Source organism: Dermacentor albipictus, chromosome 7, assembly GCF_038994185.2.
Source record: "Dermacentor albipictus isolate Rhodes 1998 colony chromosome 7, USDA_Dalb.pri_finalv2, whole genome shotgun sequence".
Lineage (NCBI taxonomy): Eukaryota > Metazoa > Arthropoda > Arachnida > Ixodida > Ixodidae > Dermacentor > Dermacentor albipictus.
In genome coordinates, this window is record NC_091827.1 from 25,906,560 (window position 1) to 25,934,413 (window position 27,854).

At 43.4% G+C, this 27,854-nt stretch overlaps 1 protein-coding gene across 3 annotated transcripts in view; it reads right to left on the reverse strand.

Annotated features, from left to right (window-relative positions):
- Positions 1 to 27,854, reverse strand: part of LOC139047758 (spectrin beta chain, non-erythrocytic 1-like) — a 242,785-nt gene that overhangs the window by 25,771 nt on the left and 189,160 nt on the right. For all 3 annotated transcript variants that reach the window (XM_070521780.1, XM_070521782.1, XM_070521781.1), the window contains exons 38-61: positions 27,047 to 27,160; positions 25,259 to 25,441; positions 24,442 to 24,587; positions 23,623 to 23,854; positions 22,304 to 22,477; positions 21,336 to 21,539; positions 20,312 to 20,461; positions 19,546 to 19,650; positions 18,567 to 18,661; positions 17,566 to 17,746; positions 16,614 to 16,691; positions 15,059 to 15,250; positions 13,971 to 14,054; positions 12,529 to 12,647; positions 11,258 to 11,372; positions 10,729 to 10,842; positions 10,146 to 10,267; positions 8,988 to 9,048; positions 8,152 to 8,253; positions 4,122 to 4,388; positions 3,337 to 3,600; positions 2,320 to 2,604; positions 1,605 to 1,730; positions 1,075 to 1,205 (exon numbers count right to left, since the gene is read on the reverse strand). In XM_070521780.1, coding sequence (XP_070377881.1) covers positions 1,075 to 1,205; positions 1,605 to 1,730; positions 2,320 to 2,604; positions 3,337 to 3,600; positions 4,122 to 4,388; positions 8,152 to 8,253; positions 8,988 to 9,048; positions 10,146 to 10,267; positions 10,729 to 10,842; positions 11,258 to 11,372; positions 12,529 to 12,647; positions 13,971 to 14,054; positions 15,059 to 15,250; positions 16,614 to 16,691; positions 17,566 to 17,746; positions 18,567 to 18,661; positions 19,546 to 19,650; positions 20,312 to 20,461; positions 21,336 to 21,539; positions 22,304 to 22,477; positions 23,623 to 23,854; positions 24,442 to 24,587; positions 25,259 to 25,441; positions 27,047 to 27,160 — 3,644 coding nt within the window. The remainder of the gene's footprint in view (positions 1 to 1,074; positions 1,206 to 1,604; positions 1,731 to 2,319; positions 2,605 to 3,336; positions 3,601 to 4,121; positions 4,389 to 8,151; positions 8,254 to 8,987; positions 9,049 to 10,145; positions 10,268 to 10,728; positions 10,843 to 11,257; positions 11,373 to 12,528; positions 12,648 to 13,970; positions 14,055 to 15,058; positions 15,251 to 16,613; positions 16,692 to 17,565; positions 17,747 to 18,566; positions 18,662 to 19,545; positions 19,651 to 20,311; positions 20,462 to 21,335; positions 21,540 to 22,303; positions 22,478 to 23,622; positions 23,855 to 24,441; positions 24,588 to 25,258; positions 25,442 to 27,046; positions 27,161 to 27,854) is intronic.

Consider the following 27,854-nt stretch of genomic DNA (forward strand, 5'->3'; position numbering starts at 1 on the left):
TTGGCCATCTGGGGTTCTTTAACGTCCACCTATATCTAAGCACACAAGTATTCTTGCATTGGGCCCCCATTTGAATGCGGTCACTGTAGCCAGGGATCAAAGCCGCAACCTTGTTGTATTCAGCAAGAGAATGGTTTGGTCGCTTAGCCGCTGCGGCTGGTGGGATGACCTTAGTGACAGCCATGGTTAACAGTCACAGCACACTTAATAACAACCAAAGAACATACAAGGAAACAACAGGCTGCTAATGCTTAATACAGTAAAAGTTGAGCAGTAGTTAATTTTCAATGATCAGGTACATTGAGAGTGCCAAAAGCACTGAAAAGTAGACACCTGTCAGTGTAAGCGATACTGTTAGGTGCATGGCAAATGCAGACACTTTTTTATGATCAGATATTTTACAGCGTCAAATATAATTACAGATACATTTATTGCCATCAGGAAAGGTATTCCAAGAGATGTGCCGACCTGTTTCTTGTACACAAGGGTGATACCAATACGTATTAGGTACATCTTCTTGCAAGTTTCTTGTGAAACAAACAGCTAAGTAAAAATTAAATGCAAGAATGTGTTCACCAAGCTAAAGTCACCCTGGCTCTATTTTTACAGTTAATTAGAACAGGACTGCAACGGTGAACACAGAATTGTAAATATTCATGTATGTTCAAGGCACTCATGCGTATAGCTGGAACTTTTTGTGTTACTGCGATCATGCTTAGTGTTTAGCAATGTAGCCTATATATAAGAGTGTTTCCATATTTTAGCTAGGACTACTTAAGCATAGCTAATGTAGTTTATCAAAACTAACCCATACACATTTCAACTAGGGTATGTTAGCATCAAATATTGATATAAACACAAGCACAAAACAGACAAGGACAAGTGGTAGTACACTAGTGCCCGTTCCTGCTCGTTTCGTGTTTTCATCTGACCAGCCTTTTGTGCTACTAGTATACCCTGGTTAGAATGCAAGAACCAGCCCAATAGTCAGTCTTTAAAGCCAACACAAAAACAAAATGGAGGCCAGATTTCTGGTTAATGACAACTCATGGCATCTCACGAGCACACTGTTACCTTTTGACGATGCTGTCGGCCCGCTCTTGAATCTCATTCTTGAGGAAGTGGTCGTTCTTCTGAAAGTTGGCAGCCTGGTCCTTCACCTGCTCCAGCATTTCGGCGTGGTTCGTGATGTCCGTTTCCAGAAGCTTTGGATGTCAAAGCAATTTTCCATGAAAAGGAATAGAAAAAAAACAAAACTGCATTTAGCAACAAGTATTCAACACTTGCATGCTCAGTCATACAAGCACTAGTTGGTGTAAATCTATCGTTAACTTTCTTGAAATGCACTCAAATACCTCAGCAGTCTTGCTGGTTTAAATGTCTTGAGCATCTCTTTCTTCTGATAAAGCGTACTAGCTAGTGCAGCAGTTGCAACTGATTGTGCCATGTATTTGTGAAAAGTACTCTACAAAAACAATATTCAATAGTAAAAACTAATTCCGTCTAATCTTTCACACGTAATATATTTCATAGTAATGTAACATTAAGACATGGCCAATTAACTTAGAACCTGACGGAGAGCAGGTGTAAATGATGTTTTTTACCTGCTGCTTCTTCAGGAGGTTTTGGACAGAGGTCAGGTCCTTGCCGTGGTCTTCGGACTGCAGCTGTGTTTCGACATCGTCCATCCAGGTTTGCAAGTCGTCGAGCATCCAGTTAAACAACAGTGCCTAGAGAGAAAGAAAAATGAAACAGTGGCATTACAAATACTCTCCACCTGGAAAAATACAGAATAACGAAGTTGCTGCTCAGCCTGAAGCCTTGCAGTTTTATGAGCAGTAGGAACTACAGTGAACGTTTGCTTACCAACTAAACATGCCTAATGTCACATGCCCAAAGCGGCACCTGAACAAAGTTCACTCAATGACCTTGGCAGTTGGAAGCACGCATGCTTGACCCAAAGCTCATGTTCTATGCTGCGACTTTTACCATATCACAGTGCCGTGCCTCTGAAGGTCAGCTGTTCATGTGACAAAACAACAGGCATGTGGGAAGACGGTGTGCGTCAAGGTGCCAGCGTTCTCACACGCACTGTTGCACTCACATGCTCGCCCTCCTGGCAGATCGCGTGACCTTTAACAACTGGGCCGCACACGCGCTCGGCCGAGCTGGATGAGTGGGCCTGGCCATGTTACCTGTGCATGTGGCATGGGAATCCCCTTGCTACACTCGAGTGAGTAATGCTTTCAGCATTTGCGTCCCCCTATCACTCAATGAATGACCGTACAGAAGCAAAACCGCATAGAAGCAAAACCGTACGTGATAGGAATCCTGCAGGCGGTCCTTCTTCAGCTTCGTCTGCTCCAGCAGCTGGGCCCAGAGCCTCTCCACCGCCTCCAGCCGTGACTCGATCTGATCCGACGCGTAGTGGTCCGCTTCAACCAGCCGCTGACCCTCGTCGAGGAGGGTCTCGACGCGGCCGCGGTGGGCCAAGATTTCGGCCTCGAAGGCGGCGTGCTTCTTCGTCTTGCTTGGCAGGTTCACCGGATCCCGGTAGTTCTCGTCGCAGGCCACCTGGAGCTTCTCATTGAGCCATGCTTCCACCTGCAAGATTTAAAGAAACAGTGGCGATGAGTGACCCCAGGGCGTTTCCACCATAGAACACTCAATTTACTGGTAAAATCTGGAAGGTTGAGATGAGGAGTTGGTGTAGCTCTTGAACACGGAACAACAGCGATGGAAATGAAGAACAGCTACAACTCAAGATCTGCAGTTAGCTCCCTTTCGCAGCTTATGTGCCTGGTGACTAAACTTAATGCACAGAAGAAAGAAAAAGAAAACGATAACGTGGAAGAGCTCTTGTTATAACTGTAGCATAGCCTAGAATATATATTTAGGCTGTAAGTTATAGTGGATTTCATTTACGTAATGTTGTAACACACAATAAAGAAAAATTTTCCCCGAAGCTAAACATGTCGAATCTTTTGCAGTTGCATTGCATTGAAGTTGGCATTTTCTTCCCCCAGATATCTCAGCCTTAGTATGAGTCATAATTCACATTTCTGATCCTTTCTCATTCACAGCTGGATCTCTTGCACCTTTCTATAAAACACACTTCACTACTCCATGGTAATGCCCTCTGGGCAAATGTAGTGTCATAGATAAAGGCATAAAATAATTAAAAGCTGAGTCACATATATAGTGATCAGAGTTCCAAGATCTCTTTAGGCTTTTCTTGAAGGAAGTTGACTGTAGATAAAACAACGAAGCCTTGCATCATATTCGTGAAAGCACATAATTTATAACTGGATTCAAGCGCCCTCTCTCTGCATGCACCTCATAGACGTTGCGCAGGAAGCGCTGGAACTGTCGCGACTCGGCGAGCCGCCTCCGCTTGAGCTGCGCATTTTCCTGGAGCCGTTGGCGTCGCGCACAGACGGCATCGCACTGCGCCTGGATGGCGGCGCTGTCATAGTGGCCGTCCTGGACCAGGGCACGGGCAAACTCTTCCATGTGGTTGATGCGCTCCCCCTGCGTCTCCATGGTTTGCTCGAAGTGCGCGTGCTTCTTGGTCAGCACATCTACGCTCGACATGGAGTCCTGCACGGCAGAGAATAGTGGTTATTACAATTATCTCTAGATGTTAAAAAACACACGCACAGACAGAACAAAACAAAACAAAACTCCCAGCTGCAGTCAGTTTTTGAGTTCCTTTACTTCAAGCATCAGCCAAACTACAAAGGACAAGATTCTAAGAGGACGGATCAAACTGACACTTGCTGGCTTACGAATGATAGATCCTATAAAGTCACTGATGCAATTTTTACATGAGAGCCTGGACACTTTCATTCAATCAACTTCATATGCTGCATGGCAACTTGTTTGGCGTGAACAAAGAAAAAGAACAGAGAGCTGTTGTTTGCAGTAGAAAGACAAGGCAATTTTCAGACATGTAGCCAGGACAGGGGCACGATCAGGGCATGGAACTCTGGCCAGCATTTCACGTCACTTCGTTTACAAACACTCCAGAAGGTGCGAAGGAAGCTGTACGGCTATAGCAAATCTCTGCAGTTCATGAAAGGCATCGGTTGAAAAAGTGCGTTTAGTACTTTAGCACTCACCCCGAGATCCTCGTTGTTGAGCACGGCCTCCTTGCTGGACAGCCACGCCTCAGCCTGCTTGGCCTGCTCCCGGAACACCTGCAGGTCCTTGCACTGCCGCAAGATGGCCGCCCTCTCCTCCCAGGCACGGCGCAGCGACTGCCGCAGCTCCTCCAGCCGTTCCAGCTCCTTCTCCACGACGTCCGATGCCGGGTGCTTGTCCCGCAGCAGCATGTTGCCGAACGAGTGGAGCCTCTCGAAGGCGTCTTGACGACCTTCCATCTCCGCCTGCGTACACAAGCACAGTGCTTGAACCGTTGGATCCTTGGAGTTTAGCATTCCAAAGCTTGCTTCATACCTGTCACCCCTTGCAAAGGCTCACAATACAGGTTCTCATTCAATCTACAGAACAGACCTCTTTTCAAAGTTTGCAAGTGGGCTTGTCTGCACTAAATACACTAAATGCAACTAAATACACTATACTAATGGGTGACTTTAATGCCAAGGTAGGCAAAAAGCAGGCTGGAGACAAGGCAGTGGGGGATTATGGGATAGGCACTAGGAATATCAGGGGGGAGTTATTGGTAGAGTTTGCGGAACAGAATAATATGAGGATAATGAATACCTTCTTCCGCAAACGGGATAGCCGAAAGTGGACGTGGAGGAGCCCGAATGGTGAGACTAGAAATGAAATAGACTTCATACTCTGCGCTCACCCTGGCATCATAAAAGATGTGGACGTGCTCGGCAAGGTGCGCTGCAGTGACCACAGGATGGTAAGAACTCGAATTAGCCTAGACCTGAGAAGGGAACGGAAGAAACTGGTACATAAGAAGCCGATCAATGAGTTAGTGGTAAGAGGGAAAATAGAGGAATTCCGGATCAAGCTACAGAACAGGTATTCGGCTTTAACTCAGGAAGAGGATCTTAGTGTTGAAGCAATGAACGACAATCTTGTGGACATCATTAAGGAGTGTGCAATGGAAGTCGGTGGTAACTCCGTTACCAGTAAACTATCGCAGGAGACGAAAGATCTGATCAAGAAACGCCAATGTATGAAAGCCTCTAACCCTACAGCTAGAATAGAACTGGCAGAACTTTCGAAGTTAATCAACAAGCGTAAGACAGCTGACATAAGGAAGTATAATATGGATAGAATTGAACATGCTCTCAGGAACGGAGGAAGCCTAAAAACAGTGAAGAAGAAACTAGGAATTGGCAACAATCAGATGTATGCGTTAAGAGACAAAGCCGGCAATATCATTACTAATATGGATGAGATAGTACAACTGGCTGAGGAGTTCTATAGAGATTTGTACAGTACCAGTGCCACCCACGACGATAATGGAAGAGAAAATAGTCTAGAGGAATTCGAAATCCCACAGGTAACGCCGGAAGAAGTAATGAAAGCCTTGGGAGATATGCAAAGGGGGAAGGCAGCTGGGGAGGATCAGGTAACAGCAGATTTGTTGAAGGATGGTGGGCAGATTGTTCTAGAGAAACTGGCCACCCTGTATACGCAATGCCTCATGACTTCGACTGTACCCGAATCTTGGAAAAATGCTAACATAATCCTAATCCATAAGAAAGGGGACGCCAAAGACTTGAAAAATTATAGACCAATCAGCTTACTGTCCGTTGCCTACAAACTATTTACTAAGGTAATCGCAAATAGAATAAGGAACACCTTAGACTTCTGTCAAGCAAAGGACCAGGCAGGATTCCGTAAAGGCTACTCAACAATAGATCATATTCACACTATCAATCAGGTGATAGAGAAATGTGCGGAATACAACCAACCCTTATATATAGCTTTCATTGATTACGAGAAAGCGTTTGATTCTGTCGAAACCTCAGCAGTCATGGAGGCATTACGGAATCAGGGTGTAGACGAGCCATATGTAAAAATACTGAAAAATATCTATAGCGGCTCCACAGCCACCATAGTCCTCCATAAAGAAAGCAACAAAATCCCAATAAAGAAAGGCGTCAGGCAGGGAGATACGATCTCTCCAATGCTATTCACAGCGTGTTTACAGGAGGTATTCAGAGACCTGGATTGGGAAGAAATGGGGATAAAAGTTAATGGAGAATACCTTAGTAACTTGCGATTCGCTGATGATATTGCCTTGCTTAGTAACTCAGGGGACCAACTGCAATGCATGCTCACTGACCTGGAGAGGCAAAGCAGAAGAGTGGGTCTAAAAATTAATCTGCAGAAAACTAAAGTAATGTTTAACAGTCTCGGAAGAGAACAGCAGTTTACAATAGGCAGCGAGGCACTGGAAATCGTAAGGGAATACATCTACTTAGGGCAGGTAGTGACTGCGGATCCGGATCATGAGACAGAAATAATCAGAAGAATAAGAATGGGCTGGGGTGCGTTTGGCAGGCATTCTCAGATCATGAACAGCAGGTTGCCATTATCCCTCAAGAGAAAAGTGTATAATAGCTGTGTCTTACCAGTACTCACCTACGGGGCAGAAACCTGGAGGCTTACGAAAAGGGTTCTACTCAAATTGAGGACGACGCAACGAGCTATGGAAAGAAGAATGATAGGTGTAACGTTAATGGATAAGAAAAGCGCAGATTGGGTGAGGGAACAAACGCGAGTTAATGACATCTTAGTTGAAATCAAGAAAAAGAAATGGGCATGGTCAGGACATGTAATGAGGAGGGAAGATAACCGATGGTCATTAAGGGTTACGGACTGGATTCCAAGGGAAGGGAAGCGTAGCAGGGGACGGCAGAAAGTTAGGTGGGCGGATGAGATTAAGAAGTTTGCAGGGACGGCATGGCCACAATTAGTACATGACCGGGGTTGTTGGAGAAATATGGGAGAGGCCTTTGCCCTGCAGTGGGCGTAACCAGGCTGATGATGATGATGTCTGCACTGTTCACTTACTCAACTAATGGTGGTGCCGATTGTCGTTTATTACCCGCACATGCGTTTGTGCTTGTCACTCGCGCATGTTCTCATCACGAGAGATGTGTCTACACTTTTTCATGTCGTAATATACAAGCAAACTGGGCTTGTACACGCCGTTTGCAAAAATGACTTTGCCACCATTCGTTGGGCAAACTGCCTTACGGAAAAGCCAGCTTTACAATTATGAAAACAGGCTACTGGCCACGCGTTCTAAAGCAAATCAAATCTCGTAGCGTAATGTCCTAGAGCAACTCATCGTCCTAGAGCAACAGATGCCGTAATGGATGGCTCTGGATTAATCTTAACCTCTTTAACGTGCACCTAGATCTAACACAAGCATTCTTGCATTCTGTCCTGCTTAGAATGTTGCCATGGTAGCCAAGAATTGAACCCGCAATCTTGTGTTGTGGAGCAGAACACCATAGCACACATGTTCTAGACAACAAATGCTTTCTTGCAACCTCAAAAGATTCCAGTCTTTTTTTTTTTTTTCGCAGCAGTGAATTCACTCAGTGAATTCAGCTTAAAGAAAACTTGTGTGAGCTGGTTATAGCCTGCAGGTCAAGCATTTGAAACACTCCTGCCCTGATAAAAGATCATGCGCTCTTTAAAAAAAATATATTATTTATTGAGTATGCAGTTTCATAGTGTGCTGAAAGCTTTATACAGGAATTTCCTGCTAAATTTCAGCACTCTGAAACTGCCATTTTGTTGACACTGGAATTTTTCGACATTGTGGTGGTCTTTGATAGACATGTCACACTTTGAGTCGTACTTAATGAGAACATAAATATAGTTGAAACCAAATGCGCCCCAACTAAATGCTAAACTTCGCGAGACACGACGACATGTAATGGAAACACTGACATTCATGTTTTGAGGCACAGTCATGCTTTTCGTGCCACAAAACACAATTTGTCATGACAGCCTGGACGGCGCGTACGTCTCTTTTCCTGTCATGTTTTTCTGGCACAAAAGGCACGAAAGTCAATGTAACATTCTGCCCACACGAGCAAGAAGCCTTTCTTGGCTGTAATGGAAAATTTGACAAAGCTTCCACTGCACAAATGCAACATGGCCATGCCAGTCTAACAACCGTGCAATGCATAATTGGAGCTTCACCTTGCACTCCTGATGAAATTCCAGCAGGCTCTCGGCCTCTTGCATGTTGGTGCCCAGGCCACCTGAGTTCATCCGCTCTATCAGGTCGTTGACCCAGGCCTCCTGCAAGAGCACAACGCAACACGATCAGCAGAAACAGAATCTGAAGCAGTGGTACAGAAGACCCGTGAGAACTAAAACTTGGATCATTCAAAATTATGGTTGAATAAATTAATTTCAGACCTTCACCTGGTCCACTACGTTGTTAGTGCGTTTGAAGTGGCTTAGTTTGAACAAGTCAAGCGGGCATTTCAGTTCATTCTAACTTTTTTGATTTCCAGAGGGCACAGGAATGTAGCTGAAGATGGCTTATGAAGGGTAGGGTAGTGGGGTGGGGACATTGACAAGGTACTAAAAAGTCAAAATAGTCATTAATAGTCAAAATATGTCCATTCAAGAGTCTGTATACGTTGACGATCACATCAAACGCAACTCCGTAGCAAGTAATATATCTGTTTTTGTTCACGTCCATATATTAAGACTATACAAATATATGGCCAGTTATGGATACATATTAATCTAATGAGCCATAACTGCATTTTGGACTATTTGATTCAATTTGACTTGGTTGAAACGTGAAAAGTGCATTCACTTGGAGTTCAAGGTAATGCGAATGAAGCACTCAAAAGTGGTTCTTCATTTCTTACAGAAATGTAAGCAATGAGACTTGGTCATAACATGCCAGCACATTAAGTGGGATACCGTTCTGTGTGTACTTAACTTAATAAAAAGAAAATGACAAACACAATGTGAAAGAAAGGGGGAAAGGATTTAGCAAAAGGTAAAAGAAAACTCACCAGACCCTTCAACTCCGTGAGAAACTTGTGCAGCTGGTAAGCACCAGCAAGGGTTTGCTTCCTGGGCAATGAGAGAATGAAAAAAAAATATGAAGGAAAGAAAACTGTTGTACAATTGTCGTTATCCTAATTAAGATGATCTAGGATATCCTACCATAAATTATTTCTTTTTCTAGTAGGCTACCTCACGAGGTTCATTTGAAACTAGTGGCGCTTTAAACCCCTTGCCAACACCAATCAAAGTAATTGAAAGAGTATTCAGTAAGTGGTATCACAATCTACAATGCAGTCTTACGTTTATGAAAGTTAACACAAAAACATATTTTATTCAGTTTTAGGCGGTGCCTTAAGACTACCCACAAAGACAAAACAAGAGAGTCTGTTCACAACCTTCCACAAGTAGTGATTCCCTATGCCTCCCCCCAATGTCTGTATCTTCAATAAAATTGAGGATGAGGTAAATTTTCCAGAGTGGGACAGACATTTGCCTACTGGACCAAAGTACAGCTGTGTAACCAGGTATTCCGCAGAAGTTAATAACAAAACCATACACTGAAGTTAGCCATGAAATCATAAATATTAAAGGATAACCTCAATATAAGAACTTTTCACAAAGAGTGATTTTTATAACGTGTTGCATTGAAAGTGCGCATAAATATGACGATGACGCCCTCTTTTGAAAATTCGACTCGCAGTGCCAAGAAATCTCATCCCTAACAGAGCTGTTTTCGTTTGCTACAGCTTATCACAAGTTGTACTTAAGCTCTATAGGCACAGTACAGTCGTACCTCAATATAAAGAACACAAACGTAACAAATTATCAGATATAACAACGTAAATATGAATGGCGCCAGAAAATCGTACGAAACGAGATCATATCAACGAGGTTCTACTGTATATGCCTATATCAAATATTGGATACAGTCACACCTTGTTGTAATGAATTCACATCTGACATAAAATACCTTCCTTATATCCAATACTCATTATTACCATATATTCGTTACATGCTGATATTAAAGAAAACTATCTTAGATTTACTATGTTACATCTCATAATTCGTTATATTGACAATGGACAGTATAAAGGGGTTATTTTCATGTCACATGCAACTTTGTTATAATGAGGTTTGCTGTATGTATAAACTTGCCGACTCACCTGTTGTTGCAGAGACCCATCAGCCGCTTCCAGTTCTCTTGGACCTCGACAACCTTGGCTCGGATGGGAGAAGCCAGCTCCCCATGTTTCTTCATCAGCCGTTCGCAGTCCTGCTCGTGGTCCTACAATGGAAGACGCACGAGAGGAAATTTCAAAACATTCAGTTGTGAGGCAAAATCGGAGAGTTCCGTGACGACTGTCACAAGATCCTGAATATGCAGGTACCACAGAGAATTTGGCATCGCTCTTGCGATCATGGCTCTAGCAACAGCATATTTTTACATATCCCACGCGAAATTGTTTGTGAAGCACATTCCTTTACATATTCCACGACCACAACTTGTACCAAACACAAGACTTGACGCAGGCTTAGACCCCCAGTAAAATTTATCGTGAACTTTAGTCGGAAAGATGCGCCAACAGATCTGTCGACAAAAGAGGCACGTTACAGCGCTGTAAACTAGAAACTTGGTTGCTTGACAGTCTAGCAGCGCACTAGTCTCGCAACTTGGTGTTGCCAACCGATCGGGGAACACAAAATCTTGACAATAAACAAAACAAAACAAAATATGAAGAAACTGACCCTGAGTTTGGCGTCGATGGTGGTCATCTCGCGTTCCACGGCATCTTGTCTTCGCTGGAGGGACTCGACAGCACGCAGGCTCTTGCTTTCCTCTTTTGTAGTCATAACAATAGCCTAGAATGAAGCCAAATCCACAGCGTAAGACACGAGTGAGCTTCTTTTGCGGCCTCCTTCCGTGTAAAAGAAATTGATCAGCAACTGTACTTATTTACATAAAAGGTCAAATTTCAATATAACAAAACGAATTGCTGATTTTACCAACTCCATTATACCTAGGTTCAACACTACATTAAATGTCTATAAAGTAAATTGAGTATATGTCAATAAAAGATCCGTGTCCACTGTAACAAAACAATGAAACCAGGCTGTTACATTTTACTATGCTATTGAAGGACATTTTTCATAAGTGCTTATTACTAATATGCTTTGTTTGCCATTGTATTGACAAGCTAGCTCTGCCCCTTCCTATAACATCTTCTAGACTTTAAGGGCAGTGGGAACAATAAAATATATGGTGAAAGCCCCATACCTTTTCGTTGATGCGGTCAACGGTGTCATCGATGTCGCGCTTAAAGGCATGCACCTCGAGGGCAGCAGCCAATTTGGCACGGTAGGCCTCCAGTGCTCCTTGTAGGGCCTTCCATCTGAAGTAAAAAAGCGACGTGTCCAAATCAGAAACAGGCGAAATGCCTCACTGAGACATAACGTTTCAGTGAGACGATGCTAACAATGATGCTGGCGTGCGTTTCTGAAGCTACTGATCTGCCATTTACCTCTCCAGTTATCATTAAACTTATTTCTATCTGATCTGCCAGTACAAGCAAGATTGAGCGACAAGGCAAGAAATATGGCTGCCAAACACGACAGCAATGCCATTTCTTTGCTGCTTTCGCAGTGGCTGGCACTCTTGTTTATCAATACCATGATAACCATAACTGTTGCAGCTGCAATTGAATTGAAGTTGCAATGCATTGCTATTGTACTCAAGAACTTGTATCACTCAAGAGCATAACAACCAACAGATAATGAACCCAAAATTTTTACATGATGCAAAAGTTGCGAATTTGCCTCCCACTGTTGCTAAACTTGTTTTTTCATCCGCTTTCATTTCCCTTGAATTTACCGTCTCTACACTTCAACTAAATTGACAAATAACTTCCCCTATGCCTTCCTTGGCTTCATATGGTTGTGTTATGGAAAATCAGGCCCCTCGGTGCCCCTTCCTCACATTCATTTCAGGTGCATAACGTCTCAATTGCAAGAGTAACGAACTGCATTTGCATTGCTCACAAACTAAATTGCATTACTCATGAAGATTACACTACAATCACAATTAATTTCAGTTGTGTTACTGAATAACTCAACTGTATATTACTCCCGGATATTATATTGAAACTGCAATGTCATTGCAATGGAGAAGACTTGTACTACCGATGAGCTCAAATGCATTACTCAAGGGTATTCAACTGCAATTACACTTAAAACTGCAACAAACTGCAATTGTGCTGCTCAACAACTCAAATGTATCACCCAACAGTATTACACTGCAATTGTATTACTCAACAACTGCCTTACTCAGGAGCATCACATTGCAATTACGTCGCAATTACAATGTTTTAGACTGTATCACGGATTACCTAAATAAATAATTAAATGTATAGAAAATGAAAAGAATTGCCACAGAACATGACCCCTAGTGTTTAGAGGAAGTAATGCACAATCTATCTCTGTCCTGAAAACAAGGCTTGCAGCCACACACACGCGTGGTGAAAAAAAAATACAACTTGCACGGCTTCTTACTTGCGATTCAGTTTTTCTCTGCGCTGTTGCACGGCATGCGTGTTGGGCCTACCCTCCTTGATAAGCTTGTCAGCGAGGGCGTTGATGTTCTTGATGCGACCGTCGTCCACTCTCATGTCCTGCAGGTAATAACAACGTGTCGGGAAAGCTTTTGCAAGAAACACTTCAATGACATACTTGATAAACAAGGAAGGTGACGTGAATTACGTGCCGCACGAAAGGCAAAAGAATCGTAACTCCCGTGAATCACATTGCACGTTACTGTTGTTCTAAATGAACAATCACGAGAACAAGATTTGCATAAATTTTGTGAAGCAAGCAGGACACTGCGATGATTTATACGAATAGCGGATGCTGACACGAGTCGAGCAACAGGAGTGCTTGGAGCCCCATGCAGACCATGACTAATGTCTCATGACAAGCAAAAAAAAAGACCCTCTGCAGAAATGTTGGCAAAAGGACACAGTCATAATGTGTACAGGGTCACCCACTCTAGGCAGTAAAACACTCATTAATTCAGCACATTTAAACATCTCAGTACATTGAACACAACATTCAATTCACTTTCTTAATTGAACATGTCAAATAGCAGTAGTATAAATGCGAATCAGTGAAAATAAGCCTTTGTGTAGTTAGCATATGGGTCTGCATCTTCTGTCTCTCTAAGTGTTTCTATTCTACAATCTAACTTTATTTATTTATTTCAACATACAGCAGCCTCGAAGTGCTATTGCTGAAGTGAGGTATTGCATTAGTTTCTATTCAACAAAATGTTGGCATTTGTTATGCTCAATGGGTTCCTCTTAATAAAAAAAAAGAAAAAGAAACAGCCCATGTATGCCTTCATGCCATAGTTAAATTAAACCGCATTGGGACCTTGAATACTGATAAAATGATTCTCCTGAGAGTGAGTGACCCTCACGTGCACGACCTCCAAGTTTTGTTGAAAGCCTGCTTACACATTATTCTTACACGTTACCGTATCAACTTTTATAGAATTTACTATTTGCCAAAACACGAAGCATATTTCTATCTGCTTGTGTAAGGAAGCTGTTAAGTACGAGCTCAACCAAATTTGCCTTCGTAAGTCTAACCCGTTTAACTGCTGACGTTTCATGCACTTTTCTTTGTACTGTCATTGCTATTACATTTCACCGAAAGTACGCATCACGTCAAAGTTGCTAAGGGCTTTCATCACTGCAGTCATCTCCTGACACAACAGCTCCTAGCCAATCAAAATCTATTAATTATATCTAAAAGTTAGTTAGTTAGTTTGGGTTTAGTGGCACAAAGGCAACTAAGGCCATGCTGCGCCAGTCACAAGACAACTCAATTATATCTAAAAGAGTCAAAATAAAGCTAGATTGCATTTGGCTGACTATAAATAATGTGCTAGCAGTGCTCCTGACAAACAATTGTGATGGGTACATATGTGCACTTACCGAATCAACGTCGTCCAGCTTTCGCTGCAGTGCCTGGCAGTGCTCGTAGTCTTCTCCTGTGTCTCCAGCTTGAACCATGAGCTCCTGATAAAAACGTAGTATGCCATGTTACAGTGTAATTCAAAGCAGACAGGCTACAAGTTAATTTTGACAAACAAGAGAGATTTTGATTAGTTCGCCATGCTTTCAGTCTCATGATTCCCAATATATAAGAAAAAAATTAATGTGACCACAGGGTGTCTTCGCCAGAGCCTCCTATCGTCCTTTTTGTTCCTCTTACTGCTGACCAACAAGACCACTGTCGTCTCAAACATTCTTATTTGACCAATGGGTAGTGTTTAAAGTACAAGGGCCTGTAGAGCCGAAGAGCACCAGATGACAGTAAGATGATGGTATGCTATGTTTTAGATGAGTGATATTCGTTAAGTGTGCAATCGGGCGTACTGCAAACTAAAGCTTGCGAAAGGGCATAATGGACGAATGTGTTACGTTCAATATTGTGTACAGATTGCATCATGTGGCCAAGGGTACCTAACGTAGGGCACTTGTAGTGCCAGCAGTAGTAGGGTCTGGCTATCAAAATTCATTACAGCAGGAGACCACTGTTCAGAGGCTGTGCTGTGGTCTATTCAAGTTGGTACACGACACCAGCAAATCCTGCGTTCTTAATAAAAGTCCTAGAGTCACTGTACATTCATGAAAAGCAAGGAAACACTACCAGCTTGGCAATGTACAGTATACGTGCACGCTGCACTCATGAAGTATTTCCAGCAAAGCTTGTCATTGTCACTCAACAGTGGACAGTCTGTCCAGCAGAAAGTGCCCCACACCTCCAGTGACATCACAAGTGTAGAACAATGGGGGCAAAGCCCATCAGGTCTTGTAAGTCCACACTGGTGTACATGCAGATATGATGCAAAGTAAAACAAAGTTCAAGCCTTCCCATCATCCTTAATTACTCTCGGAACAGCCAAAATCCCACAACAGTTCGAGAAAAAAGGATCTTCCTACGATTCACGAACACTCTGGGATGTGACACTGCTCACGTCGATGAACAAATCTGGCTCCGGCATAGCATACACACGCACCTTGTCTCGAATCCAAGCTTCGACCTTGTCAACCTGACTCTCGAAGTCAAGCATGTCCTGGGCCTCCTCGAGTCCGCGGCCTCGACGGTGGAGGGCATCCAGCAGCTCCTCCCAGAGCTGGAGCAGCCGCGAGAGCTGTTCGCGCACCTCGCCCGACGCTGGGTGCTTCTTGCTCAGCAGCAGCTCTCCTTTCTGCGGAGGACAACAGAAAAAGGAACACGCTCGTTGTTGACTAACAGGATAGTTGATTCTCAGTGGCATGACTTGCTGTGAAATTAAGCACCGGCTACTGGCGAATGTAACTAGGGCACGAAAGAGCGACACTACATAAATTTAGAGTATCTCTTTCAAGGCTCTGCATTTATTTGGTGGAAAAAAAAGGTAGTTTACTGGTGAAGAAGGCCGAAATTGCACCTCCCTAAATTTCACACCTAAGTTACAATGTCGATATCAGATTGTGATGACACAGATTTCAAAGCACAGAAGCTTGCTAGGTTGATTCCTTGGCTCCTTCAGAATGTGATATAATCCTTGCTTACCGAAAAACGATTGACCACTTCTAAACAAACACTGACAAAAAAAGTCCACGACGCCATGGGTAGCAAACACAAACTTCCAAGGTGCCATTTGGCCTTCCATTCTGGCACGTTTTATGGCTAACGAATCCTCCACTCATGATAAGACTGACTCAGAAGTGTAACTTAACCAATCTAGCTTAAACGAATATTCCCTCTTTACCGTTCTTGAAAGTGTTCATAAATGCACTTCTGTGCTCACTTAAAAAAAAAATAATAATAAGGCATTCTTTTTCTCACAACCCAAAAACTACGAATCACTGGTTTGTTAGAAGTAGGTGCGCAACAATGGTCAGTGCATACTTATTCATAATAGCACTAACACAGACAAGATGAGTATCCACATGAGCGACAAGGCAGGCAAGTCAGCACGAACATGTCGTACACATTGTCCTCTGATGTTCACTCAGTCAAGGAATACAGTCAAACCTAGGTGTAATAAACATGGGTATAATGAAATCTAAAATGTTTCTTTTGATGTCAGCATGTAACTAATATACGCTTATAAGGAATGTCGGGTATAACAAAGGTATTTTGTGTCAGACACAACTTCATTATAACGAGGTATACCACACTAACTCTTACATTCACAAATGGATGTCGACTTAACGTTCTCCCTCTACACCAGAGTCCAGCACAACAACAACCCCCCCCGCCTACTCGGTGATTTCTGTGACAAAAAGTTGTTTGAGAAAGACGTCACCTCTCCAGCGGATTCAACCGACACAATAAATGCCTCACCGCAAAATTTCATCTAGGGAATCATGCAGAGGTGTTGCAGAAGTGCAGCGACCACTTTTGCAGATTGCTGGCACTAGCCTCAACTTTCCGAAGCTGATGCAAGGTGTTGAGTGGAGAAAGATATGAGAATGTAGGAGGGGGGCGGATAAACATCGTAACGTGCATGACCAGTGCGTTTCTATTCTGCAACAAGAATGTGAGGATTCCTCAGCTGCAAAGGGCTTGACACTCCCGCTCACCTGTTTGATGGCGGCAATGTTGCCCTCGTGAGCAGCCAGTTCTGCCTGGAAGGCCTGGTGCTTCTGCAGCTGCTTCACCTGGATAAAAAAAAAAGAGGCCATTAGTGAGGGTGGGAAAGAGTGATTACCACATTTTCGAGCATATATGGCTCACTACCATGTTTAAAACTACACTTCCAATTGTAAGAAAAGAAATAAAAAACAGAAAGTTCATGCAAATTATTAGCACAGATCGCCCTATGCAACAATGTTCCTGTTGCTGTTAGGAGACACAAAACAATAGTCAGCCCAAAGCAAAGCTTCAGGAACAATATTTTGTTATTATATGCGCTGAAGTTGAGGCCACTTTCACAACTACTTCCTGCTAAAATGTGGTTGCGCTTCACACAAAGTGCACGGCACCTTTGTACGCGAATTTCACTTTTGGTGCAGCTTCACGGCAACAAAAAATAAGCTTTTAAATGCGGCTTTACAGAAAAATTAATAAATACTGCCTTTAAATGTGGCTTCATGGCAATAGGTTTTGCAATGCCGCTAAGCCATGCATAGGCAAAATTTTTACTGCTGTGATGTCGCACCTCTATGTAAAGTTGATGTATAACTTGCATCCCAGCTTTTTACTCGAATTTTCCAATCTCAGGTGTGGGTCAAAGTAGCGGGCAGGCCAGCCCAAACAAGAGTTGGGAGCTGTACCTGATAGAAAAACTGATAGAAGGCTGACTTTCAAGTAAGCTTATGGCTGTGCGTTTACTACACTGCACATCATGAGTTCTACGTATGCTACTTGTAACCAAAGATGCATGCCATGCTGAAGTTGGCACGGTAACAATAGCTTTCTTAGCTAACACTCTGGTGACTTGGTAAAACTAATGACGCCTTCATCGCGCAAAATCAACTCACCCAGAGAAATAAAGGAAATTCTCTTAAAGGACAGAACAGGCGGGGGACTTGCCTTCTCTTCTAGAGAAACAGGCGTGTCGGCAGACAGGGACGTCTCCTGCGCCTCCAGCTGCTTGCGCCTCGAAGCAACCCAGGCCTCGGCCTCGGCGGCATCCCGACGGAACTGTGCCAGCAGGAGTCCCTCAGCCAGCTTCTGACGCTTGGCTGCGCTCAGCTGCTTCACGTGGGCACGCCTGCATTGAAGTCCATCGAAACTGAACTTGCTGACCTTCCAAAAAGTAACACAAGGAAGTACGAGGAACTTTTGGAGTTGCAGCCAGAGGCTAGGAGTAGGTCTAACGCTCATGCAAGCGTTGATCTTTTGTTTAAGTCTGTTACTAGATAACAAAGTTGGGGTATGTTCTCGCCTACTGCAATGAACAAAACCATATGATATTGTTTCTTACAACTTCCTTTTTGTTGCTTCTTTTTACATGCTTTCAATATGTGCCCAGGAATTTTAAAGTGGCAGAGGGTCATTAGCAGCAATAAGGTGTTTCCTTACTGGCTGCTATAATAAACAAAGTAAAATATTCTTAGAACCATGATTGGAACATTTACTGGATATATGGAAGCGAGATTAGTGCAACTGATGCATCAGTAATGTTAGTGCAAAGGTTATCGCAGTTTTGTTTATTATCTACATACCTGTTTAGTTAATTTGGAACACACTCCAGACTAATAGTACATTCAAGTGTTGTATTATGCAATCCACAAAGGCATGCATACTGCCTGGAAGGTATTGTTTTTAAGTTTAATACAACGTAAAGTTGCTACCACGCTCCGCTATATTAATTGTTCACCGTGAAATGCTATGCTTTCATTTTTTTGCTGCAGTGTTGCTCGTTATGTTTAGCCCGGTCAGCTATGAACTGGGGTAGGTTAACACAATGTTCTAAGCGTTTCATACCAATTTGTTCGTTACCTTGCCAATCTACATGTTCACTCGTGAACGTAATTGCAATAACGTGCAGTACTGGCATTAGAGTGGCCAAAGGACAGCAGGTCACTGACCTGGCTGCAACCTCCTCCATCCTCTTGCGAATGGTTCCACTCTCGAAGTGGTTCTGCTGGACAAGTTTGGCTCCACATTGTTCCAATGTTTGAAGCTGAGTGGGCAAAGACGAGACAGCAAGATTAAAAAACTGTGCGATCATTACAAAAAAAAAGGAGAGAGAAGTACAGAAAAAGAAACGAACAAATAGAATAAGAAAAAGTACAACAAAACAGATTCGTGGGCTAGTTGGTACAGCATGATAAATTTTTAGCTCAAAGAAACGCGTGTCCTGTGTGCCTTTTCTCGTGTCGTGCGTTTCTTTGCGCTAAAAATTTAACAGAAAAAGTAAATGTGTTCTGACAGAGGCTGATGAAGCTCTTTAGTTAAAAATATGTCACCAGATGGCAAACGATATCCAAACTTGGTAACTTAGATTTACTATTCGTAGCCACCTGTGGCAGCTATTCGTCGAAGTAAACGACATGTTGCCTGAATGAGCATTTCAACTGTTTCTCAAGCAATCACACATTTGCAGCTACAGCCATGCACATGAAATCTTTTTTTTTTTGTAGTTGTTTTGGAAAACACCAGTTGCAGCTTTCTGGCTTATGACACCAGGCATGAGCAATAATGTACAATGGAGGAGTTCCTTCTCAGTGGTAGAAACCGCATCAGACATCACATTCAACATCAGAATTCTCAGTGGACAGGTGCAAGTCAACACATTTGCCATAAATTTACGACTGATTCCGAATAAGTGTCCATGTGGGGAGATCAATTTCTTTGAAATCTCTATAAACTCACTAGTTTTCTTATGTGGTCAGTGTTCGTGTTCTTTCAGAACTCTGACTTCTCAAGATCTGCTCTGACACAAGTGATTCACACTAATTCAATCAACGAAGCAGCAAGGACGAAGTGTCCATACCATTTCCTTTCATGTTGTTGTTTGTGCTGCATTGCCAATATATTATGATAAAATGAAACAGTCAGCATTACCTTTTCATCTTGGGTGGCCATGAGCTTTTCGAATGCCTCGTGTTTCTTCACGTTGGCGTCAACCTCCTCGACAGTTGTTCCGACCTCGGTGCCCGACAAGTAAACCTGCACGACATTTAGTTTCATCAGAAAACTTGCGAACCCTCTTATTATTACAATGACAAGGAATTTCAAATCTGCATGGAACACATCACTGATAAAGAATTGATGTAACTAACCACATGTTCTAGCATCCTGAATTGCTATTCTGCCGTGCTTGTTCCTTACATTCTTATACTTTACATATTTTTAAGGTTTATGGACTCAGCATGTTGTGTTGACATTTTTCAAACACATGTTACTTTCCTGATTTTGTTCACATAGATTTAGTTCTTGCTACTAGTTTGTATCAACTCTATGCTTGCTATGAAGTCATCATTGGATAGTCTATATTATAAGTTTATCAAGTACCAGGCAAGTTTTAGCATGAACCAAGACTCAGCAAATTGTCGCAAACAAAATAACGATCTAATACAAAAAAGAAAAGAAAAAAAGCCCCATCAGCTGGGTTGACATGTTTTGACAAACCTCCAAGGATTGCCACCATAGTAAAGAAAGACTTTGGCAAAGCTTTAAGAAAGAAGTCTTCAGGTGTACTACTGCTATGTTTTCACGACCCGACGTAAGGCAGCGTCAGTGCAACTTAAAAACGAGCTTTGGCAAAGTTCTGGCAAGAAATTTTCCACCAAAAAACACGAAGATGAGCTTGCAGAAAACACGAGCTGACCTCTTGCTGGGCGCTGAGGGTGTCGAGCTGCTTGGCATCCCGAAGGAAGAAGTGCAGGTCTAGCAGCTGGTCCAGATAGACCTTCTTGTGCTGCCAGGCCAGGTGCAGGTCGTCACGCGCCTGCAGCAGCTGCGACAGTCGCTCCTGGATCTGCGCGAGGTAAGCCATTATCGTCATCTTTCATGTCCCATCGCAGAACCAAAAGCCACTCCAAGCAACCACCAATAACCCTGATCTTGTTTCAGCCGACTCCCCCTCTATGCTTGCAAGTTTCCTAATCTCATCACACCATCTGGTCTTCCACCCATCCACAATAGTGGCCAGTTTGTTTAGTTAGTGAAACTACATGACTCAAGAGGCATGATATGGCATGACACGATGATGCGAGAAGAGACTAGTGATTGTCTGATACAACGTCTGAACCAACATGGCTGTTTGGGCATGTTGGTGTGGCATGACTGTAGCTTTTAAAAAGCACACAAGAAGATGAGTACGAGAAGTAGAGGTGAAACACATGAGCACTTGTTGTATGCTAAAAGCTTCAATTGTGATTCATGGGGTTTATAATGTCTCAAAGCAACACATGAGAGACGCCATGTTGGGGGCTTCGGGATTATCTATAACAGCAGGGGTCCCTGAATGGCCACAAGAAGCACGGTGCACGAGTGTGTTTGTATTCCACCCCCAACAGAATGCAGCCGCCGTGGCAGGGAATCGAGCGAGCAGAATGCCACCACAGCTGGCGAGACAACACAGGAAAAGACAAACGCACTGTTGCGAGTCAACACCATCAGCATCTGGCTCTTGTTGGACTGTGCTTTGTTACTCTGTTCAGTTATGACACTTTGCTCACAAGCAACTCTCACTGTGCAAAACACCTGACAAAGAACTGCTCTATACGTCCTTGCCAGCAAGTCTGTCCAATCAAAGAGCTCTGCCAGGCTTTTTTGGCTTCTGCGTCAAAGTTACCTGTCTATTTCTTGTTCCTTTTTCGGAACACACACAAAAGAGAGGGGACACCTGCCTCCGCCGTTGCGTAGTGTTGTTCGTCCATCATCATCTTGCCGAACTTGAGCACGTCGCTGAAGCTCTCCTCGCGGGCTTCGATCTCGGCCATGACCTGATCGTGCTCCGACTTGAGCGTCTGGGCCCCGGTTGCACTCCGCACCGTCTCCTTGGCGGCGAGCTCCGAGCACAGGCCGCGCGCCCATGTCTCCAGGTCCCGAACCTGGAGGAATTGCGATAGGAACCAACACGATTTGTAATCAAAGAAGCAACAGAAGCAATGAAAGGAGGGGCCCAATTCACAACAAGCTGCACATGGCCTGGCAATCGTCTTAAAAGGATAATTTCACAGTTCGATACGGGGGGCGACAGTTTTGGGCATAACGTCTCTGGTATGGCTAACACAAGAGATTTTTCTTTTCTCTTTAAAGCAGTCAAAGCCAAGCTTAAACAGATAATTCTGAAGTCAGAAATACATGCGTCATCAATTTCGGAGGTGTTCTGTCTGCTCCTTTTTCCTAGCTCTGGCAACCTTCTAGTCAAATACCCTGCATCAATAGGGTTTTGCTCTATGTACAGCCAAACATCAATACAATGATGTCACATCCAACTCAAAACTGCCTTCGTCATATCCAATATTTAATATAAACACATACTCGGTGCATACTGGTATCGGAGACACAAAATATACAGTTGAAATGAAATGAAATCTTTCTTCCTCTCTTTATGATTACAAAAGAGAGCGGATGCAAGGGAAAAAGCCGCACGTAGCAGCAGTTACATTGTCGTACCTAATAACACATTGTAGTTGTGTTTGTTATACAAAGGCTTGACTTACGTAGTATGTTTCGACTTATGCAGTACAGTTCTCCTTACAGAGTAAGGCAGGCTTACATCTCAACATTATGGCAGAACAAAAAGCACTAGATTCAATGCAAATCTATCTGGCGGCTGGCCATGCAATGCACGGCAAAGTTCGTTCCCTACCATGGAGAGGAATTTCTGCAGCTGCAGAGATTCTTTGAGCTGGTCCTTGCGCTGCGCCACCTTCTCCTGCAGCGCTGCCCACTGGTCCACCACCAGCTGCTGCTGCTCCGCAATGTGCTCCGCGTTGCCTCCGGGGTAGGCTGCCTGCAGGCGCACGCTGTCGTCTACCAGAACCTGCAGTAGCACATCACACACAGGTCAAAGGTCAAGCGGACTGCGCTCGTACCCTATGTGCTAGCAGCCTTCAGAAAAGGCAGTCACAGCTCTTTGGTCTCATTTTAACACGTGGTTACTCCCTGCGACCACCCCCAGGGCTAATCACAGGCTAATGAAAGGTTGTGTGAAGGCTAGCTGGTTTTTTTTTTTTTTTATCATGTATGTGAAGATGGCATGTAGCAACACGTAACGCAACTACTGCGACTGGGAATCGAATCCATGACTTCACGCTCTGCAGCGGAACAGCTTAGGCTGTGTTCTAATACTTGCTGTAGATGACAGAGTAGATGGCTATGTGCCAGCAGCCTTCAGAAAAGGCAGTCACTGCTCTTTGGTCACATTTTAACCCACGGTTACTCCCTGTGATTAACCCCAGGGCTAATGACAGGCTAATGAAAGATTGTGTGAAGGTTAGCTGGTTGTTTTTTTATCATGTATGTGGAGATGGCTTGCAGTAACGCGTAATGCGACTACCGTGGCTGGGAATCGAATCCAAGACCTCACGTTCTGCAGCGTAACAGCATAGGCTGTGTTCCAATGCTCACTGTAGATGACAGAGTAGACGGCTAATCAGACAACGGCCATCTAAAGTCCTGTTTCTATTCTGACGAAGCTGCGAAAGGAGACCACTTCACGGAGACAACACCAAAGTCAAAAACAATGCACACTTCTTTCCTGTCCAAACAAGATGATGGCTGAGCAAGAAGCTTGGAAATTCGATGGCAAGGCTATCTTCTCCCAGGAAAACAAAGCCGAACTTTCTCATGCGCTTAATGTAAGCTAACATTGTGTTTTTCATATGTTTGCTCATGCAAAGCTATGATATGCGCTTTTCCTTGTCGGCGCGAGGGGGCATCACATCACAGTGACGTCTTCTCAATGGTTTCAGGCACGTTCTATTATATTACTTGGACTGCAAGCTGTGTTATTAGCCATCTCTATAGACTCCCCGACGCTAGCCAGGATTGGAACACACCCATAGTCAGTGATGCACCACAGTAGCTCAGTATAGCAGATAATGATCGATTACCATGCCACTCAGTTCTGCACTATATTGGCGTTTAACAAGACAATGACACTAATATTAAACCACATTGTCTAACCTGTAGTTGTGCTTCAAGGGCAACCAGGTCATTTTCGAAGCCTTCCTGCCTCCTGACAAGGCTCTGGGTTGCTTGCAGGTCTTTCCCGAGCTCTTCCGGAATGGCGGTGTATTTCTCTTGAATTCGGCTCAGCGCATCGGCGACGTCTCGGTTGAAGCGGTGGATTTCGCCAGCCGCCTGGAGCTTCTGTTCACGAGCTTGCATAGCTTCACTCAAGGCTTGCATCAGGTAGCTGCATAAAACAAAAGTCGAGCATCAATAAGACTGACAAACACTGCAAACTAAAGCAATGACTCATTCCAATGGCTAGCAAACCTATGATGCTATTGCTATGCTAGCAATGACCTCTGTATGACCAGAAAAAAAAGAAAGGGCTCTGACAATGACTGGAAGAATGACAATCACTGAATGTGGAAGTCAAAACAGTGAAAGTCAAAACATGGTTCTGTGAGTAACACCATCATTTTTTCTCCACAACAGAAAAAGGCAAATCCTCTGAAATAGAAGATATACATGCAATGGAACAGTTCATCCATAGCAGTTCTGGTCATTATTATGAACACTAAAGATGATGAGACTTGTTTTAATTGACACATTCTCACGCTGGCCAGCTTCAATCTCGTGTCGACGCAAAAAAAAAAGAAATTTATCAGAAACATTTCATGCTCACATAACAAAGTTCATGAGTTACCCATAATGCAAAAAAGAAAAAACATGTTTTGGCTCAGAGAAATGCCTGTGCTGATCACAGTACATTGAAGTATCAAATGTAATAAAGAAATCTGGAAATAAAATGGCACTTAAGTAAAATAAACTCACTCGAGGTGCTCCAAGCACTTTTCGATCTCTCCAGATCGGGCTACGTCAGCCGCAATCAGGCGCTGACCAAGGTCAATGCACTGGTCGAGCCTGTCCTTCCCAGTGTCCACGACAAGCTTCAGGTCTTCGAACTTGGCTTGCAGAAGCTGCACCATGCGAGAAAGAAATTTTTAAAAAAAGAAGGCTAGGTACAGTTCATACAAGCTGTGACATACACAATAACTGTGACAACTTATGCCGTGCTCAAGTGAAACTTAAGGAAACTTGGGGAAGGCTGCTCAAAGGAATGATTAAATGTGCCAAACAAAACAGCTGTAGCTGAGCTGATGACAGTGACAACAATGGCGTAAGGTCAACAATCAGAATCCAAACAAAATTTTATTATTCCCTATATGCTGTTATTGCACTACAATTACATATGTTATAAGTTATTACACATACAGTACTGTTCAGTTACATTCAGTTACAGGCTGTTGTTACTAAAGACAGCCTGTAAATGAAAGCAGCAAATGAATGCAACTATAACAGCATGAAGTCATTTGTGACGTTGCATTCAATTATGACGTCTAATTGTACTAAAGTCGACCTTTCGAAAGGCAAACTTGTCATTAAGGTGACCAAGCACTTGCTAAGTTAACACTGCAACTAACTGAACCTAAGGCAACTGAACGAGGATCCTGGACTGTTAAGCTTTCCCAAGAACTCAGTCAGTCATCCCTGTTCTCAAACAAAGTGCATCGCAGACAGTGTAGACAGGTTATGCAATGCCCATAATACGTAACATGCTTCTGCAGAGAGAATGCTAGTAGAGCCATACCAGGAGGTGTTCGTAGTCCTTTCCGTAGTCCTCCGAGAGCGCGGCCTGGGTCTGCTCGTTGATCCAGTCCTGGAGGTCGTCGCTCTCTCTGAAGAACTCGTGCGTGTGCTTGGCCTCCATGAGCTTCTGTCGCCGCACGGTCGACAGCTTCTGCAGGTTCTTGATCTCCTGGTTCACCGTTTGCTGTGCAAGTTAGGGGACATCAAAGGTGTGAGGGCGTTCCTGGTTTCATGGTTCATGTTCTTGGTATTGACAGCTTGTAATGCATGAACGCGTGAATGCAGTTCCCAGTGACAGCGGCTCATGCTTCAACATAGGATGTAATCTAAATTAGGCAAAGTGCTCCCACGAGGTTTCAGACTTAAGCTCATTAACAGCATATGAAACGAGGAAACCACAGTCTGCAGAGTCAACGCTTCAACAAGAGGACTTGTGTGACAAGAGGACAAGATGATGACAAATTGTATCTGTCTTTGAACTGATGAAGATAAGACACTGTGGGAATGCTTGAGGTGAATTGAGTCCCACATGTTTAGTAAGCCTCTGTTTGAGCTGAACAGACAACCAGCCAGTACATCGCTACTGCTGCTGCCGAGATGCCCAGATTTTTTTTTGCATGCCACTGTGTCCTGAGCGCGCGAAGTATGAGGAGGCGCAATTTCCTCGTCCTCAACCTCGCAGTGACGTCTTGCCATAACACGTCCCCTTGTCGAAAGGTTGGCTCCAGGCTAGGGCTTCCCTTGTTTCGTACAATGTTCATCAACACAGGAGGTAAAAGACGCAATAGTTGGTGAAACCGGAGAACGTGTCCAGATAAATGAAGATGTTGTAAAACCATTTTTAACCATGCTAACCTCAGCAGACAGGTAGTCTTGCTACAGGTCGAGAGTGGCTACCATTGCCATAAATGAGATCCATGCCGTTGGGTGAATGATTTTTCCCGCTGTATTATTTCAGGCAAACGAGACACTAGCAAGTTAATGCTAACTAAAACAGTCTTTCATTTCAAATTTTACCACTTCGTGCAAATGTAGGCACAATTTTGGCTTGTACTGTTAGTTCAAAGCTCACACCTTTGGCAAGTGGAGTGGTAGTAGAGCAAAGCCTCGCCCGTAAGGTTTCAACGAGGTATTCAGATTAAGACTTCCCAATTCACGTTTCATTTTTCTTGGATAATACATAACAGCAGAACTTTGCTAACATGTTTTCCTGCCTGTAATCTCATTGAAATTTGGTCTCCACGATACTGACAGCATGTTTCCAAACAAGTTTGCTTAGTCCATTTTGCCGAATGATTTGGTCTATACTGGAGCAGTTTGTGAAAAATGTACTCTGTGCAAAAGCTGCATCTTCAGCTTTCCCACCAATTTGTTTAAGCTAGGTTGTACTTTCATATTACAAAGATCTATTTGAATCCATTGCCTTATCAGATAATTGTATTGCTTCATATCATATGCGCAAAATAAACAAGACAGGCTTCACAGAAAGATGGAGTCTTGATGTGATAACAGTGGTGGAATAAGGAAAGCTTCAATCTGGAGAGCCTATGTTATGACAAGGGAGCTTGTCTTTGTCAGTTTATGCATGTTATAGGCAGTTTAGATTTTGTATGAACCAAGGCTAGAAGCCGCAACATCATATGCAGCATCATGCCAAAAAATGTCAATAAAGGCGCAAGACAACTAAATGAATGCGCTATCTGTAGGCCTGTCAGGGACAACAAGCTGGTGCCTAGATAGGCAGAGCTATCTAAAAGCAGAGCTAAGAAAAAAAAGGGGGGAAACTTACCATCTGGTTGGCAATTATCTTGGAGTCAGGGTGGTTCTGGTCAATCATGGCCTGCCCCTGGTGGGTCATCTCCACCACAAGGCCGGAATACGTGTCAATCTCAAGTTCCAGAGCCTGGAACACAATTTTTAAAGACAGTCAGCCATGTTTGAAGTCAGACTGTACGCAAGTAAGAAAGAATGTAATTTCAAAACAAGACGAACTAATACTGAACTTCAAACAAAGCCAAAGTCAACAAAAAAGATAGACTTTTTAAGCACCTTTTCCTTCCAATCTTGTCACACACTGGTAATCATTACTAACCAACCTGAGGTTCGTATAACCAAATTTATTGTTAAGTGATTAATAATGAACTTAGCTATGACTTGAAGGCTACAGCTCACTAGTGGACATAAACAAAGGCTCGTGTACTGTTGTCTACAAGCCATGGATAACTAACTAGCCCAATTTATTATGCTGCTGGTTTACTAACTCTGGTTTATTGAGCATGCAAAGAAATCATCTGTGACTGCTTGAACAGCTAACTGATATGTTAAAATTTTCTAACAGTGCCATTATACATAACCTATTTCTTCTAGCAAACGTTTCTTTCATTCTGTTCTTGAATGCAAAGCATTTCTTTGCCTAGTCCAAGCCAAAGTCAGAGCAAGATCACACACAAGGACACACCAATTTTGTCTCCGAAAAATGTGGGCTGGCCCCGGAGATGCTGCAGCTTCAAAAGCCACCGAACATAGCGCAAACAAACACAGGCTACAGTGCGAATTAAGATGGCCTGCCGCGGCTGGTAATGCATGTGATGGCCACA